General features: G+C 37.8%; 1 protein-coding gene across 10 annotated transcripts in view; it reads right to left on the reverse strand.

Annotated features, from left to right (window-relative positions):
• Positions 1 to 20,612, reverse strand: part of USP34 (ubiquitin specific peptidase 34) — a 131,187-nt gene that overhangs the window by 104,666 nt on the left and 5,909 nt on the right. For 7 of the 10 annotated variants that reach the window (XM_035322418.1, XM_035322424.1, XM_035322421.1 and 4 more), the window contains exons 2-5: positions 7,344 to 7,431; positions 5,220 to 5,640; positions 4,917 to 4,958; positions 52 to 102 (exon numbers count right to left, since the gene is read on the reverse strand). In XM_035322418.1, the coding sequence (XP_035178309.1) occupies positions 52 to 102; positions 4,917 to 4,958; positions 5,220 to 5,640; positions 7,344 to 7,431 (602 nt within the window). The remainder of the gene's footprint in view (positions 1 to 51; positions 103 to 4,916; positions 4,959 to 5,219; positions 5,641 to 7,343; positions 7,432 to 20,612) is intronic. The other 3 variants (XM_035322425.1, XM_035322427.1, XM_035322419.1) reach the window with 1 other exon arrangement.

The following is a 20,612-nucleotide window of genomic DNA, read 5'->3' on the forward strand; positions in this document are numbered from 1 at the left end:
CTATTTTAAGTTTCTAGGAGATATGTACCTATTTAAAAATGGACAACTTACATTCATGTCACAGAATGCTCCTAGTATATTGCTTTCTTGAGCAGAAATATCCTGTTTAAAAGGAAAAAAAAATTAACTAATAGAAGCAATAAAAATTTCTTTGTAGAACAAAACACTACTGACCATTAACAGGTATTATAGTCAATTAACAGAAAAAGCAAAAACCTAGATTAGAGGAAGCCAGAAGCTAAAGCTTTGCTCCACTTTCACACTTCAAAACATATTTTTCTTATTTATAAGTTTACTATTGTTAAAATGCATTTGTAAGTACACAAATACACATTTAGGATAACATCTCAACACTGGCTCTCAATGGCTGGGATCACAAGATCATTCTTCACCCCCCACCTACCCACCCTCCCTTTCACCCTCAAGACAGCAATTTTTCAACAGAAATACTGCAAAGGGGGATACAGCCTGGTGCAGTGGCTGCATGTAATTCCTTAACTTCAACTACTATATTATTTTACATATAATGAAACATCTCAGATAAAATTAGTGCCTAATGTTATTTACAGGATAAAGCTAATTTAAGAGGAAGAAAGAATAATATCACCTTATCAATTTGTTAGCTATCTGCTATGATGAGAAACATGTTTTCCAGAAGTACTAAACTGAAAAGAGTTTGGAAAAATAACTTTTCTCTTTCATGTTCACAACACCTACTTGTTGGGCAGCATAAAGCAGGAATTTTCTTTATTAGGGTTGTTGTGCATACTGTGTGTATCTTGCATGTGGCTGGGAGCAAAAGGGCACTCAAACTATCATAAAATGTGACTGTAAAACCACAACATTGCCATGGATACTTGCAAGTAGTTACAGCACACATTCTTCTTCTTCCCATCCCTCTGTACCAAACACCCAGTTCTCATATGCACAGTTCAAATGCAAGTTTAAGATAAAGTTAATTTTATAATGAAGTTTCCTGAATACATTTCAAATACCTCTGTAGGAACAAGCTTCTGAACACTATAGCACAGGATGCCAGAGGCAAGTGATTTTGGAGGGATTAAGTGTGATACAAACATTCTGAATTATTCAATATGCTTGTGTTATATCTAAGCATTTATTTTCCTTTTTCTCCTGCTGAAATCTAAGTCATGCCTGAACTCGTGATACCCTAACGGCTATTTTTAAAACAGCTCTGAAGCCAGTAGGTGGTATGTTTTCGAGTAGCTAGAAAAGGTGTTCAGTGCTATGCTCACGAAAACTATGCTCACGAAAACCGCAAAAATACTGTGAGAAATTTCATGAGTTTTCTTGAATAAAATAAAGAATTACTGTCAGGTAAATTACAGTTCTTAGAATACAGAAGTCAACTCATGGAAGTTTGCTGTGCGAGCGCTTACTGAAAGTGTCACGGTTGAGAGACTGAGTCTGGAAATGTGACTTCTGTACTTGCAGATGTGAAACAGAACAGTCAGGGACCAAGAAATCCTTAAGATCACCTTTATAAGGAGTAAGAGAATTCCTCATGGGAATCTAATCTGGTATTAAAAACCACCACTCCAGATGAAATATGCTAACTGAAGTCTGTCACAGACACAGTTTGGGGTGGAGGGTACTTAATTAGGAGTATCTTCCAAAGAAAGATTTACTTGAAAAACAGAAGCATAGATGGCAACATTCCAAAGAATCAGAGGACTACAGACACCCAAATGACTGATTTTTTCCTCTTTCATTTCATCTTCTTTTAAGAACTGCTGAACAGTTGGCTTACTCCATTAAGACTCATTATTCATTCCTGTCTGGAGGAATTTTAAGACAGTGCAAAGTTCAGGAGTGCATTTTATCTTTTTGCTTCTTTCTTTACAGGATTTTAAGAGCCTCCATATTTAAAACCTTTTTTCCCCTCGGAATTGTCCATTAAACCTGCTGCATAAGGTAAGTATAAACTGAATAACAGAGCATACAGTTTTGAACTATTCTGTACGCAAGATCTCTTAAAATATATTAAATGGTCAAAAACACAAGCATATTTATGAAAATACTGAGTGTGTCTATTTTTTACCATTTAAAAAATAGAAAGATCTCTCTGGGCACCAAAAATAATGCTAGACTCCAACAGGAATAAACAGTGTGTTTCCAGACTAATCTTCACAGCTTTATTCTTCAGTATTCATGCCTTGAGATGAGCTGTCCTCTAAAGGACTACAACCAGTTGTGTGCTCTTCTGAACGCACAAACTTAGTAGAAAGACATTTTTCCTTATGTTTCTGATCAGTTTAAGAAAAGCTGAGGCACACCTGTCTATACAGATCCATATTCATTCTATGCAGGTCAAGACTATATACTCGTCAGTTCTCAGGTAACATAAGCTCAATTTACTTCCATGTAACATACTTTCACTGTCCTCATACCCAGCACATTTCTGCCCTCTGCAAAGTCACGTTCACTTTGCTGTCAGAAGTTAATTGTTTAAGGAAGCTTCTGGTGCTAACATGCAGTCCTTCTGGCTACCAACCAGTCTTCAGTTCTCATTTCACAAGCTCTTCACTTTCTTCAGAAGTGTCATAAATGTGTAACTGACAAAAATAACTCTTAGGTGGTACTATTTAAGGACAGAGTCCATAGGCTCACAGAGGGGCTGATAATCCTTTTCTCGTTTTTTTTTGTTCCTATTTATTTAATCAAACTTGGGCCTCTAAAATAGGAAAAATTTGCTGATTTCATATGAAAGTTCTTCTCCACTAGATGGTCAAGTGTAAAATGGCACCTGGATTAGACTTCAAGACTGGTATGATGTTTGCTATCATTAAGAAAAAAAGATTTTGGTTGTGTATGCAAAGACTAATGGTAAATATTGACCACTACTCATTACCAGAAGATAACACCATGTGAAAACCTTGCAGTGGAAGTGTTTAAATGACAGCCTAGTCAGTCATTTCTAGGCAAAGTGTAACCTCATTGGACTTGATGACTCAAACTGTACAAGTTCAACTCAACAATCTGGAACAAGGAATTTCTGAAGTGGAGAGCATAGTCTATTTTTCCATCAGAAATTTTCTCTTTTTCCAAGGCAGAGGAAATGCTCAGAGGGGGAGGGAGAGCTACACTGGCTTTTCACACCAATGCTTGGTGGATTTGGTCTGCCCAGGAATCTATTTAGCTTACAAGTATTGATGGTACTTTTAGAACAGGTATTTTTTGTTATTTTGATTCCAAGACTGATTTAAAACAAGAAGTGCTCCCATTACTGGGACTAATAATTTGTCCCAATTCAACTAAGATGTGCTCTACACTGAAATCCAAAATTAAATTCTAAAACTCAGGAAATGAGTTATAGTAGCAAAAAGTTTTGACATTAAAATAGCTATCATTACTACTTTAGAATAACAGTACCCTAGGACTTCTTAAATATAGAATATCTCATTTTGTAAAGAAAAATAAAGAAGATTGATGGTGGATGGTGGGACCTTTTAAATAAATAAAAACCACCCCAATAGAAAAGAGGAATAATGTACATAACAAGCATGGCAAGCTAGCATACCTCCCTAATCCATACCTGGGCACACAAAAGTCTAGCAGAAAGGGAAAAAACACTTTTCCCTCACAAGTTATGTATTTTTAGCATAGCTAATGAATGAACATATTCAGTAATTCAAATGATCAATGCACCACATACACTCTCTATAGTCACTCACAATGCAGCAATCTACTGCATATCTGTGGCCAATCATTTTATGGTTGCACATCAAGTGGAAAAGAAATCTCACCAAGCACTTTGATATTTTCTTTTTATCATTTGGAAGTGAAATTGAAAGAGAAGAAAAAAAATACATGAAGATGTCATTTAAAAGAAGCGTGTTTATACCTAGAAAACCTGTTCCAGAATTGTTCATTGCATATTCCTATGGAACTAGTTTCAGTAGGCGTCCCAGAGGAGTACAAAAGCTAAATCACTTAAGCAGGCATTGATTTTCTTTTTTTTCTTTTTAAACTGACAAGATACATCAGCCCTCTTCAGTTTCTACTTATAGAGGCAGAACTACAGATTTATGTATGTTTAAAGCTTAAAAGGCAAACCAAAATGAACGATGGGAAACCTGAAATCCCCAAATCCTAAGCTTTGTGTCATTTTTCTATATACATATTTGTGAAACTACCCACTTTAAATTATGCCCATGTGTTTTGGCAGAAGACAGAAGAACAAAATTCAGCCCACCCAAAAGAACTGCTGTTGCCCATCTTAGCCTACAATATTTTAAACTAGATTTATTGTCAGATGTGGCAGGATCCCTTCAACAAGAACTAATCCCACTAGCATACATAAGAAGTGATGCATGATGACATCTTTTCAATTTGAAGTGAAGTTTAAAATGCAAGCTCAACTACTCATAGCTCCAATGGAGCTCTGAAACTGAAATTACACGATAAAAAACTGAGTTAACTGTAGTTTCATTCTCCACTCTTACTCTGAAGTTTGTTGGATATAAGTTTTCTTTATATAGCTCTTCTTTGTTTACAGATTTTGTAAGCTGTTTATATGTTAAGAGGCCATCACAAGTTGAAACAAAAAGCAAGCTTTCCATGGACTACATTGTTTCAACTAGGAAATGTTAACACTATAATATTTAACTCATGGTTTCTAAGATAACTATTTATAGGAGCTTTGAACCTGGTTTTTGTTTTTTGTTGTTTTGTTTTCAGAATGCATTATTGAAAGTGTGAGTGGTAGGCATAACAAGTATCACAGAAAATCACTCGCAGAACAAAGCTACTTGCGTTGAAAACAGTTATCCCCATCAATTAAACAGCTGTTCTAATAAGAAAGTCTGGTCTTGCACAAGGTTCAGTTTATGAATCTTTGCTTCTAGAGCCATAGATTGTAATGAAAAGAAATTAGTAAACTATTAATGGGTTACCTTCTGGAAGAAAGGCTTCGCTACAGTCCCCTTTTTGCCTTCCTGTTATTTAAACAGTACAATAATTCAGTGTATAGTTCCATCCAACACTTATCAATATATTACCTATAACAATTAAGCATATTTTAAAGAAAGTGTAAGAGTATGTGTCATTTTAAAAGTTTCTCTGAAAAGATCTACTGAAGTCAACAGGAGAGCTGAATTTGCCCATCCTGTATGAAAGCAACTATCACCAAACACAGTCTAGTGAGAACAAATAATCTTTCACAAAAGTAAAAATATACACATAAAGATAAGATATACCTCTATTGTGGGATGAGTATTATGCTTATAAGCAGTGTACAGAGGAAACTGAATCTGAAAGATTTTTGCCACACACAGCAACAACTTTTCCTTCTCATCAGTGCTCCATAAGCTAAAAGCATCAGTGTTCTTTGCAGACTCCTCCTCTGTCAGGACACAAGTTCTTGCAGAATCTAATTTTTTTTCTATAGATTTTTGCCGTTCTCCATTTTCTTCTTCATGAGGCTCTCTTTCTACATTCAAAGGCTCATCAGCATGATTACTCTGATCTTGCCATGTTGAATCTATATTAATAGTGCAATGTTTACAGAGCTGGTCCCGCAGAGCTTGAACTTGGGCAATCACTAAGTTAATAAGCGCACATACTACTTGGTTAAAGATCTCCAAATGTTTATACTCCTTGAAACAGCACAGACATTGTCTGTAAGAAAAGAGAAAAAAATAAAAATAAATTCCTGAAGTAGCTAAAATCAAAACAGCTAGAATGACAAACTCAGTAAGACTAGACTCTGTTGAGTTAATAAAGGGAAAGAAAGGACAAATTCTAATACATAGGTGACTAACCAAAAGGACTCTGCACATTAAGACATTTCAAACAACAGAATACATGACAGCCATTAAAGCAAGAAGTCTAAATGAAACTGATGCTTCCTAGCAGCAAGTTGGAGTCACAAAGGCTTTCTTAAACCCTGTAAACAACCAATTATTTCAGTTTAAAATATACATAAGGTATCTTAGAGGTAAAGTCATTGAACTGGTAACGAAATATAGTGTTCTTGAATATGTTCCTGAATCCCTTTCTTCACCTGGATTTCTCTAGCAATATTGCTGCACTAAACCACCCGGCATGCTTGTTAGCTGTGTAAGAACTATTTTTCTTTTATTTTGTTTTTTAAATCAACAGGGCAGCAAAATAATTTCTAATTAGTACTGAGTATTTAAACTCATGTCCTTTATCTGCATTTGGATAGAAACCTCATGCATATTAGTACCCTTTACCCATATGGGAAAAAACAATATTGAGTGTCTTCATTACTTCACTGTATAGACTCAGAGATTATTCCTCTGAATATCCACCAATACACCGTAGACTGAAAATAACAAGGGGAAAACTACGTACTGTTCCTCTATCAATAAAATAAGAAAGTCAATCCACTTATCAAATTAGAAACCCCTGTATTATGGCATTAGTTGTGAGAAGGATAACTAGATATGCCAAAGACGTTCTGGGTGCACGAACGCCCAAGACAGGTACCCTAGAACCTATTGTACAGGAACGTTTGCTTCTTCCATGCAAATAAAGCAATCTCCTCATTCCAAACAAAAAGTGAATGACAGTCCCCTAAAAGGATCTAAATCCTGGAGAATGTAGAGGAAAAAAAAAAAAGCAATCAATAAGCAGGGGGGCTTCAATGAAAACAAAAATTAAAAGTCATGTGCTTGTAACAGTGTATTTGAATTAAGACTCATCACTCTCTCAAACTCTGCTAAATGATGCAACTGCTATAAGAACTGGAGCTGTCTTCCAGTAGAGGCCTTTCTCTGTTGCATGCAGCACAACAGACCTCAGTCCATAAATATAATTCTCAGCTACTACAGTAATGTAAAAATTGCACATTCCATTACTAAAAAATAAGCAGAAAGGAGGAAGGGCAAGAAAACATCAAGAAGAGATTAAAAAAACACTCCAACAAAGTACTGCATTTAATCTAGAAACCTGACTTAAACAATAGCTTGTGAAGAAAAAAAGAGAAAAAGAACTCAGAACTATGACAGGCAGAGTGTGCTGCCTCTCTTGAGGGAGTACAAACACGGCCTTGAGCTACAGGAGTTGAAGAATATGCATTTTGAATATAGATTTTTTTTTCATTGGTTCAGACATAATATTCATTATTCCCTACTTTTAGCGCAGATACAGTGATGGAATCATCTAAAACTTCTGGTGCTATGTAGAAAGTAAAAGCCTTTTAATATCATTTAAGTGGAGCGTCTTCAATTGAAAATAGATTCTTATGATGTTCTAGTAAACAAGAGCTCTAGTTCACAGTACATTATGTTCTATATGAAGAGAAATGTACAGTTGAGATTCATTATCATCAGCATTCAAACTCATCAAAAAAATACCTTTGTGTCCAGGAATTGATGTAAGCAAATATCTTGAGCGCATGTTCCTTTCTGAGCTGCAACCCATCAGCACCTTCAATGTCAGATACTGAAGGAAAACAAAAACATATCAGTGTTGAAAAAAAAGGATGTAATTGCTATATTTTAATTACAAATCAACTTTGTTATTTAAGTAGAAAGCAAAACATAGATTTTTTCTAAATATGCTTTGTAATAATAAACACTAGTAGTCAAGTTACTGTAACTTTATGTCAAAGGTTTTTCAGCATAAAAAAAGCACAACCACCAAATAAATTATCTTTTCATAGTGGAAACTAAAGTTCTCAACCAAACCTACCTATTTTTTGCCTTCGGTAACCAGGAATAAAGTTGCAATGCAACTAACTTTAAAACAGATATTATGTGGTAACATTGGACACTGCTGTGGAAATTAGTCATTCAGAACAGCTCCTCCTCTAATCCAATACCCTGTACTAATGGTTAACAGCAACCTCTTCAAGCACGGAAAGCTTAGAAATGATAGTAACTAGGGACAACTTGTGTGATTTATAATTCCACAGAGCTCTACTGTAGAAACAAAGTTTTCAAGTTCCTTAATCACATACTTTTGATTAAAAATGCCTCATTCCTTAGCTGAAAGGGACAGACAAGTGTTTCAGAAATGGATGCGCAGAGAAAGGTTTTTAAATCTATATAAGAATCTACATAGCTAAATTGACAAGACAGCTGAGCATAAAGTACTCTTCATAAGCCCCACTGGGAGCTACTGTGCATTTTCAAATACGAATCTTCAATAATTTCACTCACTAGCCTTTTTTTTTCCTCCCAGATTTTAAAAGTATGCATCTTGAGATGACCATGAGACCTTCACTTCCTTTTCCTGATCAGATAAAGGCCAGGAAAAAGAAACTATCACGATAAGAACAGATGTACAAACTACATGTAAAGCAGTTCATACTACTTAAGTTATTGGTTATTGTTTTCAAATATAGACATGACTTTACTGACATTTAACTGTAACAAACCACTAATTGGCAAAATGATGAACGTTTACCACACTTAGTAGAGCCAGATACCAGAACAGTTTTGTACTGTATTCAAATCCAAAAACTTTCAGGGAGTTATCACGTATTCCACCTTCATCTAAAAAATGTTTACACCCTCTCATAAGCCAAACATCAGCAGTTCACACCTCCAATTCCGTATCAACCAGTTACATGTATTAGAGCACTGGACTCTGCCTACTGGCCACATACCCTTCTCCAACTATCAACACAGAATTCCCATTTGCTCCTTGCCCTAAATTTCCTGATGGTTCTACAATTCTCTAATTACTACACAAATTGAAAATGTCAAGGTTCTTTTTTAAGTTGACCATTCCATTTATTAATAATCTATTCATTTCCACCTTTCACATGAAATTTCAAGCATTACGTGCTTACAAAGCTCCTTCACAAGGAAGCTTTGTGGGAAAGGTTCTCAAACAGAAAAAAAGCTCTGCAGAATCCCTGCCTCAACCTCCTGCCCAGCATCAGGCTTGCAAGGTCCTATGCGAACTGTCAATATACGTTTCCAAAAACTAAAGCTAATGAAATCCTGCTGGCACAGATCAGAGAGTAAACTTAAGAAGAATGCCACTTCAGAAAAATCACACAATACAAATAATTATATTGTTTTTGAAATAAGGATGTTACATATGCGTGTGTGTGCATGTGTGTATATATTATATAAATAATTTAAACAAACATAGAAAACAGTCTCAGGAGATACTTACAAGTGACAGAACTCATTCCTCTATCTCACTCTAAGTAGGCCTTGAAGATCCCTCCATAACACTTGGGCAAGGTACGAAACTGACAAGCGGATGGCCACATGGTTATCCCTTAATACTTTTTTATTTTAAACACCACAAATTACCAAGACACTTGACTCTAAGGCCAAAGTTCAGCACTGAAGATATCAACAACTCTGTCAAACAATGTAGGTCAATCTTACAACAGAAAGACACAACAAAACAAAAGTAGCACCAAAAACACCATCACCTTACTCAGCATACATTCATAAAACCTAGGTTTTCTGAATGTTGTTAACTTTTTCATTAAGATGAGTTCTTTTAAACTTGACACAAAAACCTCTGACAATAACTCAGTAGCAGTGAGCTTATTTCTAACTTGGACAGTCTCGCACACACATTGCTACATCTATAAAAACTTGACTCTTCCCCACATCTCCCTGCTTAAAAATACGCTCTAAAAAGTCACTAACACCCAACTTCCAGAGCAGCATTTTCTCTGGGATAGTTGGGAACACTTCCAAATCCCTCTCCTTTTAAGAAAGGTATACAAAGTTAAGTAAACTGGTCCCTCCAAAGCAGCAGCTAGAATTGCCACGTGAAGTGTACAGATGCTAAAAGTTACGGAACACTGAAGCTTATGCACCTGGCTCAAAAAAAAAAAAAAAAAAGGTAAAGGTATGTGCACTAGTAGGAGAAATTGGGTATTCGTAGAAAGCTTATACATTCTACATCTCACATGTAGACCAACTGGTCTTATTCACTAATCATTGCTAATTAATAGAGTGGCAACATGCATACTTATGTTTTGTGTTGCTGGTGTTTTGTTTGTTTGGCTTTATACTTTTTTTTTTGTACTTTTGTAGCATTGTTCTTGCTCCTGGAAGTACTCAGGAAGCTCAGAACAGAAGCAACCAGAGGTTGCGGACTCCCAGTGGATTTCATCAGACCTAAGTCAATGCCCTTACCAAAAGGGGCAGTGGCACATCCAGCAGGGCTTCTCCTACTGGACCTTAACTGAAGCTCTTTTATCCCTCTGCTGAAATGACACTTCTCAGCTGAGCTGATTTATGTTATCACAACCAGAACTTAAATCTTAGGCTTTGTAGTTCTTGGCTCATTCTGAATATCAACTTTGGGGATGCTCGTTGATTTACAGCACCTCCCTTCAGGGCCACATGCAGTTTGAGGTACAGCAAAAATCGCTTATGAAGCCTTTCTATCCACTTTTTATTGAAAAAAAAGTGCAGATAGAAAAGCAATAAAAGCAACTGCACTCATTGCTCCTGTGCATTTCTTGGGTTTAGTCAGTTCTGAAAGGACTCCCTTGCTGCATATGATTTCACTTCCAAATGGTATCTTTCTCACCTTTCAAGCTCGTTTTCATCTATCTTGAATGGGCCAACAGATAAAACAGACTCATCTGCTTTTTAATAAAGCACATCCTTTTCCTCTCTCCCATATTCAAGCATCCTGCAATACCTTACATCCTCATTAATCTGCTGTATCCCGTCTCCCACACTTCCAGTGTTTCAAACCCAGCACTGACAATCACCAAACTTTTTGAAAAACTTTTATTCTGACAATCCCCTTTCCTGCAACTTGATTTGGTGGCGAAGACCTTCCCTTGTTTCCTAGTTTCATACGTACAGAAGTGATTCCTGTGGGCATACCTGTGTGCTTTGAGAGCAGCAGAAGCATGTCAAAGTAGCACCCTGGGCGCTCCTTCTATCTGTCCTGAGTACCCAACCTTTGCAGCCTAGAAGCAACGAGCAGTGGGACGTGCTGTCTGTGAAACGGGCAAGCAGCCTCTGCCTGGGGTTAAACAGACTTGGGGAAATCTGCCTGCTGCAGCCTGTTTTAACCCAAAGGAAGCACACCTGGACCATGAAAATTTTTGGAAACACTGACCTTATGTTATAAATTCCCTACTTGAAAGGGAGGCATCAAAATACAACGATCCTCTATTGCTATTGAATTGGAAGACTTGCGAGGTCTCCTTGAGAATACAGGGCTGACTCTAAACTGCCTACACTGACCCAAATGAAGAATTCAGTGAGAACTAACAGTATGGGCTCCAGAGCTTTAAAACCTGTCCTCCCATGATCTCTTAGTGACTCTTTCAGTAGTGGCCCTCCGCTCCTAGGCTCAGCTTCTTTGCCCACTGTGTCCAGTGGCTGCTTCTTTCTCCAAGCTCTTGCAAGCCAGGAACATTAGAGATAACTTCTCTAATTTACTCCCAGAGCTCAACTTTCTGCTCCTTCCTTGGATTAGCTCCAGCAATTTTTTCTTCTCAGTTAAAGCCTTTTAGACCTTCTTCTCACCCACCAGTGCTTCCTTTTTCCTCTAACTTGCCCCCACACTGACAGCTTTTCCCTGCTCTAGATACAGTTTCACAATCAGCACAGCCCAGTCCCCAAGTCCACCCTACTCACAGCATCTGTGGCCGTGCATTTCAACTACTCCCAACAACCATCACCACTCCTGCAAGAACCCAACAACCCAAACAGAGAACCATGCAAGTCCAACTTATCCATCTAACTAAAAACCATCCTCTTCTTTTTCTTTTTTTTTTTTTTTTTTTGACAGCTTTGTAAACCACCAAGCCCTCAGAGTTCATCAGCAGGAGGTGCTGGGGCTGGGAAGGAAAGCATGAGGACCATGAGACTGAGGGAAGCGATCACCTTCAGTGACAACGAAGATAACTTCACCTTATCCCACCCAGTACAACTGCCCATCAGTACTGCTCATCTAAAGGTGAACAATCTGAGGATACTGTTACTATTAGAGCAGGGAAAAACTTGAACTCTGAAGGCCTTAAACAGATCAATCTGAGACAAAGCTAACCAGCAGAAAGAAGAAAGATTGGTATGTAGGTAAATTCCAGCCAAATGTTCTACAACTACCCTGTAGGAAATGGTGTCTTTTTACATACTTGCAACGTCTCATTTCACTGACTACAGCAAGACGGCTTAGAGACCTTTATGTCACCGTAACACCACGCTATAAAGAATCAAGCTACTTAACCAACCCAAAATAATAATTGCTCAGTTTTTTTGTTTCCTTTTTTTTTTTTTTTTTTTTTTAAACCATCTTCTCTAGGGCATAGTTTTCAGATACTTCATTTTTAAAAAGTAGACCTACTTAAAACATAATGGTTTATTCAAGACCATTTTCACCACAAGAGGTGAAAACCCATGATGGTCAAAGTAAAAATTTAACACATTGCAGGAAAAAAAGAATCTCCTTGTTGCTTTTTCCCATTTTACTTTGCTAGCCTTAAATGAAAACACAAATGATATATGATAGGGTGATTTGGTAAAGGTATTTTACAGTACTAGAAAAAAACACCATCTCCCAAACAAGGAAAAAGTCTATTAATAAAGCTACTAAAACATTACAGTAGATTAGAAAAATATAAAAGCTGCAAAGAAGGGGACAATATAACTTCAACTGTGAACTAATGAAGCTCAGGTCATAAGTGCATTTTTAGCAAGAACTTCAGAGCTAGAGGAACAGACTGTAATTAGACCTCAAGGACAACCACCATGCTAGACTTGTGAGGAATATCTTATATCCAAAGGTCACTTATCACACTGAGCACAAAACCAAGTGGCAAGTAAAAATAATAATTTTTAAAAGTGTATTTTCCCTACTTTCAGAAACAAAACTAAAAAGTAGGAGGTAAGCAGAGAACACTAAGTAAAATTACAATTCCTACACATTCAAACCTGTAACACATTCTGGTTGTATACAGATTCTGCTCCCTTCCCCCAGGCCTCATATGATATTAGCTTCTCATGGAAAAGGATAGATCACTTTCAGAATGGACATTATTCTCAGAAATTGTTTCCCAATACAGACTAAATAGAGGAAATGAGAGCCACACACTAAACAAAATACTATTAGGACAAGAATACTCATCTTCAAAAATATATATACATAACCTTGTATAGAATTCCCATTGTTCGAATTGAACCAGTAAATATTTTATATACATACATGCATTGAGATGTTTTTCATTATTTGCTGGAGTTCTGTTTACGATTGATAGTAAATCAGACGACAGCCAGAGCTTAGCCTCTCCCATTCCCTTTCTCCTTTGACAATTGGAATTCCTCCTTTTTTATTAAAAAAGATTCAAGATTGCCTTAAATTTATTCATAAGAGTTCTAGACCTTTACAATGCCATTGCTGATGAGTACATAAAAGGACAGTGTCAATCTGAAGTTCAACGGCAATAGTTTAACTGTCCATGCTTCCCCGTAACTTTTCAGTGAGGAAAAAAAAAAAAGTCTTTCCATTCCAGTGTCTCCGTAAAATAAAACCTCCTCAGAATATTGACTGGATATACATAATCAGAAAGTGCTGGAACTCTACGAAGGATATACTATTATCTAAAAATAGCCAGTTAATTCTTCAGCATTAGAAATATTGTTCAAGTGCCAGGGTTCATGCATGAAAAATCAGATCTGTCACTCAAAATACTGCAGTTATAAAATTATATATGGTTAAGGTGCTCCTGAGTGCCTCTATGATGTATTCATGACACTGAGCTGTCAGTGCCCCCCCTCATCATACCACTACAGCATAACATACCGGTAACTATACCCACTTCCATCCCAGAACGTACCTGAATTCCTTTTAAGTCTAAATCTAACTCTAAATTTCTTACATTTATAAAAGCTCCAACTTTGTTGTTTCCTGCAAACTTGTAATACAGAGATTACAAAGCAAGTAGTACAGAGACAACATAGTAGCTTACAGATAGGAATTAACAAACCTTTAAAGTCTCATTTCCTTAGAAAAACAAACCACGATCAAGTTACTGTCAGACACTTATACTTTTAAACATAAAAGCAATTTCAAGAAATACGAGAAAGTTTTGCAAGTCTAAACAGTCTGTTCTTGGGAATGAAAATACAGAAGCTGTGCAAAAGCATATGGTAAAAGCAGTTATAGCTGGTGCCCCAGCAGCTCCCAAAAGCAGTCCCAGTTATGCGGTGTGGTTCCTCACAGCCCTTCTTCAGAAGGCCTTAGGGGTTTTATTGTAATTGCGTACTCCAGCAAACAGCATAGGTACACAGAGTAGCACTGGCCATGGTACGTTCATCAGACAGACTGCCTGTAAGACACAGCTTCACCAGAACAGGGCGAATCAGCTGATCTTAGGTAATTTCTATCTTTAGGCATCTCCCTGGTTCCCTGCAAATACCACAAAGTTATTTTATCTTTGATTCTCATTCTCTTCACTTAACATACATTTCCCTTTCCATTCCATCTCCCTCACCTTCTCCAGCAAATGTGTATTTTCCTTTTACTGTAAAATGCTAAGGCAGTCTGGAGCAAAACAGCAGAAGCTGACATTGAAAAGCTGTATGAAATTTAAGGATTCTCATCTTTCAGAAGTGTTGCCACCATGAAGCTTTCCACGTGCTAGCTCACAATTGCTCTGGGTTAAAATGCCCCTTTTAAAATGGCCACAGACTTTTAATAAAACCAACAATTGTCTTTATTCAGAGCAGCATGTGACTTTCACCTGCCTGAAGCAAATATGCCACAGCAACTGCTTCTGAGAACAGCTCCACATGAAATTATTTTTAATGCAGTCAAAGCTTGATTATCAGTGGATAATTTACCCGGGACACTGTAACTGGTTCTACCCAGAACAGCGAGGATGAATTATCACCTAGATAAACTCTTATATTAGATATACCACCTGAAACACAAAACACAACTGTACTGCTTCAGTCAACTCAGACCAAGAGAAGCACCGCACCTTTCAGCCACGGCAAAGCTTAAGACACTATGTGGTGGTGAACCCACACAGTTCCCGGAGTCAGCCATAGCTCAAAGTCCAGACACTGCATCCACGCAGTACTACCTAGCAATCGAAACATGACCCGGACGAGGTAGGAGTACGAAATCCACAATTCATGCTGGGTTATGCCAGTGGCGGGAGAACCCTGGCACTGCCAAAAGCCTGCAGAGGCCCAGCGCAGTGTCCGAGCTCTTACATTTCCATGGAAGCCCAAGGGAGGGGAGCAATATCCTGGTGGCACAGCACGGGTAAGCCTGGGTCCAGAAGGCTTTATGAGCATATGTAAGGGTATATGTTGGTCGTGTCAGACACAAGATGTCTATGAAGAGACCTGTGCACTGTACTTCCGCTATCTCAGGATTTTCATCTGCCCCTGCTTCTCCAGGGAAAGGTAAGTTATACATTACTGAGGAAAAAAAACTATTAAAAAATTATATTTCTTTAAGTCTTATTCCAGAGTCCTGTTTTAACTCAGTGTCATAAATTATCTTTAAATTCCAATAAGATGTTACAGTTCTAAGAGCACATCTTCAAATTAAAGTTTTTACTCCTCTTGTTTTAATAGAGAAAAAAAAAAAAAAAAAAAACAACAGCTCAGTTAAAGCAGCATTCCCATAAAACCAGGTCTGCTTTACATCACCTAAACGTACACTACATGCAGAGAGTCAGACTGCCCATCATAAATATTTGACAATGCCCACTTTAAGTTTCTTAAGGAATCAATTCAGGATCAGAAAATTATAGCGTAAAACCAGTCTTTCCTAGCAGATCACTTAGTACTCCAACATAAACTTCAAAGCTAGGGCTGACACTGACAATGCTGAAATGAGTGCTCTGGTAAATTGTTGCTTACCTCCAGCTTAAAGTGGAAGTACCTACTTGCATTCTTTCTTCTTAATAGCATTACCTTAGAAAATAGTATCACAACTGGAATGACTGTGGTTTTGAATGACTTCTCTTCATGTACCCCAGCTCTGAAACTTTTAAAAATACTTTAAAGTAAAAACACTGATCTCAAAGTTTATCAAACTGTTTTACAAGTAGAACAAAAATGTAATTGCATGAACAAGGTTCCCAAAGCTAAAGAAATTTTCTATTAGTCTTAATTAAAAGTAACAAGGAGTACAAAAATTATAACTAGTACTCCAGGAAGCATTCTATTTTCAAGAGGGAACCTTGCAAATTAGTTTAGCTGTACTACTTGGCACGCTATGAAACAGTTACAGAAAACAACAATTGCTTTTCCCCCACAAGAAGAAAAAAAGGCCAGAGCCCACAACTGTATCCATCTCCATTTACAAACAGATTTATAACAAAAGCACCTAATAACTGTTCTTGAGCTTTTAAGGATAAAATCTGAGAGACAAATATTAATTTATTTCTTACAAAGTATATTTGAGCCTGCTTAAACAATGAGATAAGAATGTTTAGTATAATGACCCACTGCACATTTATCAGAGCTTCAGGCAGTTCCCCAGAAAGCCCAAGAGCAGCTTGCTGAATATTTGAACTCCAAGGCGTTGTTTTCAAACCAGACACAAGCAACCCTCAATCAGAAGAGAAAATAAAATACCGAGAAAGGATCGGCAAGCAGCAAGGTTGCTCCCCTCAACCTTCCAACACACGCTCAAATTTTAGTCACTTTTACTAAATAATCGGTATTTAATAAATCACTCAAACATCAGATATTCAGCAATTTATTGGCTAGTGCAGTGCAGATTTTTTTTTCTTAAAGGTAGTAGTCCAAAATAAACGAAAAACTGCTAAAGGCAATGTCTGTGGTCTATACAAACATCTCCAAGACCGCATTAAGTTTTGCAACCAGCATGCACTCCCATCAGAAGACATATTTACAGGTGTCATTTTGGTATAATCAAGTATTTTGCAAGTCAAGTATCAGCAAGCGCACACAGGTCAAATCTATATGGCTACACACAACCTAAAAGCCAACCCACTTTGCAAGCATCTGCTCGGACTTGTGACAATGGATGCCTGGTAGTGTAGGATGCAATTCCACCATACACCTCCTGACTGTGATACCAAGCGATGGAAAAGGGTGGCTTAAAACGTATTATGCAAGCCTTTCCCAGACATGATGTCCCAAATTCCCCAGTAGATGTTGATACCCTGACCCTTCTACTGCTTTTCTGGAGCTGGCCTCCTGTGCAAACATGCCACTGCCCATTTCAAGCACTGTTCATAGCTCCTCCAAGCACAGAGTATAGAGGTAGGAGAAAGTGCTGTCGGTTTTCTTGATGCTCAGAGAATTTAGAATGAAAACTGATCACTAGATTTGCCAAAAACTGAGACAAAGAGAAGAAGAGAACTCTGGAAAAGTCTAGTTTTTCAGCCCAGTCTCCCCACACCATGAACATGAAAAAAAAACAACAACAATTTAAGTAGTGGTAAGAATAAAGGGTTTGTGTTGCAACAAATTCAGAGCAGTTTAATAGTCATGTGTCACAGACTGATAAACAGGCAACTGACTGTTTCCTGACAATTAAATTAAGCTCTCATGAAAAATTATTAATTTCCCCATTTCCCCTCAAACGGGTTGAGAAGCACAATATAGAGCCTGAGAGAGCAAACCCTGCACAATACAGCACAAAGCACTCACACTAATCTCACACAACTTCTCAAACCATGGTTTTTGTCCAGGGGTACACTTCCGTGGCTAACAGACTGCCTTTTCAAGAAAAATCCACTTGCAGCTTAAAAAGTGGAACGTCTGCTCTTGTGAACGTAGAGAAATACTTCAAGTTTCAAGGATGCTGGTTTTACACAAAACGAGAAATTAAAAGTGATGTGCTTCCATAGCTGGAAAAAAAAACTTTCTCAAGGCCTGCAGAATCCTTGAGTGCTTCAGTTATTCTTCATGAACCTGCTAAAAGGCAGCTACAAGAAATCATCCTTGCCTGCTCACCAGCACAGCACATATGGAAATAGCACATTCTCTAGGAAACTATACAATTCTTAACAGCGATGTACAGAGCTAGCCTTTTGGCTACCATATTTAACACCACAAGTCCCTGCCCCACTTCAGTTTTCATACACAAGTTTTGCCTGTTTCTGTATAGATTTACATAGATTAAAAAATTTCAAGTGCAAGTCAGTTAATAAAACTGTGCAATGAACTGGAGGCTACTTTGATCTAGTAAGGTGAGAGGGAAAAACAACAGCAACTACTAAAACTTTGCCACTCACTTCCTAGATGGGAACCAATCTGCTGTGTGGATGCAGATGTAGAGATTGACAACAAGACAACTGAGGCACAAAGTCATTTACAGACCTTCTACAAATTAGCTAAAAAAAGCAACACTCAAAGGCATTTTTTCCATATGGACTTATTCCAACAAGTTTCAACTTCTTCAACCAGTTGGTGAAGTACTGAATCTCCCAGAGGACTTCTACACACATGCATGGAAGTACGTACAGATAGACAGGATAAGCCTTTTCTCTTCTAATATAATCCACAAATAGCAGTAATTCCTTTGCTCCAGATTTCCCCAGGAAGTTCACCTTTCACCAAACACACCAGATCTGGAAAATTCACAAAGTAAAGTTTTGTAAAACTACAAATAAGCTGGGTATTTTAATGAAGTGTTAAGAAAACGACAGAGTTCCTGAGAGTTGCATGTTCACGTTCAGCATTCAGATTGCAAATCAATTTCTGTGCAAAGCACAGGGTGAAAAGAATGGCTTCTCACCTCTTCTCAGAGTTTAGATTATAGAAACCACCAATTTGCTGCACAAAATTGAAGAAAAAAAAATAGAAAAATTAAGTTTATAATGTTTTGTTGTTGTTGTTTAAATGTAAGTACACCACAAAAGCCATTCCACACGCACATTGAGAATCTGTATCTCCCTCACTAGCAAGCTCTGCTCTGTATAGCAGGAGACTTAGCAGAACTTGCTGGAAGCACCAAGACACCACTGTAGCACTTCCACCATCCACAGGAAACTTCTGACTGGTAATTTCTCATCTTTTCCAGATCAGACCTGAGCAGACAGTGGTCAAGAGAACACAGGAAAGGGGAAAAATTTATTATGGAAGACTGTTAAAGGAAACAGTGAAACATGAAGGGACAAAACTATACGTATACAACAACATTGAAGATGATAAAGCAAGGTAGAGGACAGAGAAGAGCAGAAAGAGATACAGACAAGCAGAACGGAAAACTGAGAAATGGAAAAAATCATGAAGACAGAAAAAGAACAACTTTGAAAGACAGCTAATAGAATGGTTGCAATAATGACGAGGCACTGGACAGAGTAGGAATATTATCAAGTACTTAGGTGAAACCAAATACTCCAAGTAGAAAATACAAGAACTAACAGGAGCCCAGTAGACACTGCTTTCCCCTTTCAAATTCTAAAATGCCAAATTGCAAACTGCTCGTCACTTGTCTACAGAACACAACTGCAGGACACAAGACCTGCTCTTCTCACTCAACACTACTTGAACACAGGAAGACAGAAGTAAATGGCAGATGACATGAAGAAATCAAAGTAGTGAGGAGTTAAAAGTTGCAAAAAGAAAAATTGGTACTAACAATGGAGGGATGTGTCTTACCATTTAACATGGCAGAAAAATATACAAAAAAGAATTCTACAAATTAGAAGGAAGTCTCCTAATCCCCCTGAGGCTATATAAGTCCCTCTATGCAAGAGAAAACAAAACCTTTGGTCCTCCAAACACCCAGGCAACACCTCCATGCAGGCCAGGCGGAGAGAAATAGGGCCTGCGTCTGCTCTCCAAGGTCCTGCCCCCCCAGCCGCAGCACACAGCTCCCAGCCCAAGCGTCCTCTTACCGGCAGTGTCCCGCTGCGCTCCCCATCACCTGAGCATCTGAGGACACTTACAGCAGCTGGTCTCCCCAAGAAGTGGCACTGACAACATCCGGAACAGACTACAACACAACACCTTGGACATGTCTCAGGAATTGCTTGGGATTTCCCCATCTTGAAAACTCCCCTTGCAGAGGAAGCGCCATATAGCACCAAAAGATACAAAAGAAAAAGTAACGGGAAGTTTTCACAGGGAATGAAACAAGTTCAAGTTCTACACTATTCAAGTATTTTTTAAAAAGTCAAATGGTAAGAGGTGGAAAGAGTTTTTCTTTCTTTCTTGAATTCCACTGAAGTTACTCACATAACTAAGCAGGAATCACTGTAAAGTCTGTGTATGCCCAATAGTATGAAGGGGGGAGCACCTACAGCACAAAACTTGTGAACCTTTAGTATAACCAAACAAATGAATTTCCTTAATATGACAGATGGTAACAAACACAAGGAAGTCAATTTCTACAGTTTCCCTAACCTTTAACGATAAGATTTCACTATACACAAAGAGAAAAATCTCAGCAAATACATGTCAACAGCCCATAACTCACAACAAAACTCAGCAGAATGGGATTTACGTAACTAATCTTCAGCATCAGTGATCAAGCGGCTTGAGCAATGAGAAAGAACCAGTCTTCGGCAGCTTGAACAGGAAAAGTTTCAGGACAAAATCATTTTTAATCACATCAAATAGCATGAACTAAAATCACCGTACAGAACAAAAGCTGAAATATCTCTCTAAAAATAGAAGCCTTTCAGCTATGAAAGTCAGAGTTTATCTTTCAAGTGCCTTGCAATTACAAACAAGAAGTAA

The sequence above is a fragment of the Oxyura jamaicensis genome, chromosome 3 (assembly GCF_011077185.1).
Source record: "Oxyura jamaicensis isolate SHBP4307 breed ruddy duck chromosome 3, BPBGC_Ojam_1.0, whole genome shotgun sequence".
Lineage (NCBI taxonomy): Eukaryota > Metazoa > Chordata > Aves > Anseriformes > Anatidae > Oxyura > Oxyura jamaicensis.